Raw genomic sequence first — 425 nt, 5'->3', positions numbered from 1 at the left:
CTACACTGTCGTCTCTCCCTGGTTGCTGTTGCTCAGTCCATTATAAAACCTGCGCCACGACTGCAGCGTCTTCCCCGACCAGATCCAGAAGCCGGAGGTGATCCCCACGATCATGGTCATCAGGTACTTGATCATGAACACGGTGAAGTCCGGCGTCAGTGGTGCAAAGTTTTCAGCCGGGCACGGCACAGCGAAGCGTTTGCACGTCTGCATTTGCCATGTCCTCTCCCACTGCGGCCGGAAGGCCTGCTCGTAGAAGTAGCAGGCGATGACGATGGTGGCGGGCACCGTGTACAGCACGCTGAACACGCCGATCCGCACCATCAGCTTCTCCAGCTTCTCCGTCTTTGTGCCGTCGTGCTTCATGATGGTGCGAATGCGGAAGAGCGACACGAAGCCTGCCAGCAGGAAGGAAGTGCCGATGA

General features: G+C 58.1%; 1 protein-coding gene across 1 annotated transcript in view; it reads right to left on the bottom strand.

Annotated features, from left to right (window-relative positions):
- LOC140992466 (frizzled-7-A-like) overlaps positions 1 to 425 on the bottom strand; it is a 1650-nt gene continuing 1225 nt past the window's right edge. The window contains exon 1 of the mRNA XM_073462761.1: positions 1 to 425. This exon is cut by the window's right edge and continues 1225 nt beyond it. Coding sequence (XP_073318862.1) covers positions 1 to 425 — 425 coding nt within the window.

This window comes from Pagrus major, chromosome 24 (assembly GCF_040436345.1).
Source record: "Pagrus major chromosome 24, Pma_NU_1.0".
Lineage (NCBI taxonomy): Eukaryota > Metazoa > Chordata > Actinopteri > Spariformes > Sparidae > Pagrus > Pagrus major.
The sequence above is the reverse complement of the archived record's forward strand: the minus strand, read 5'-3'. Positions and strand labels throughout refer to the sequence as shown.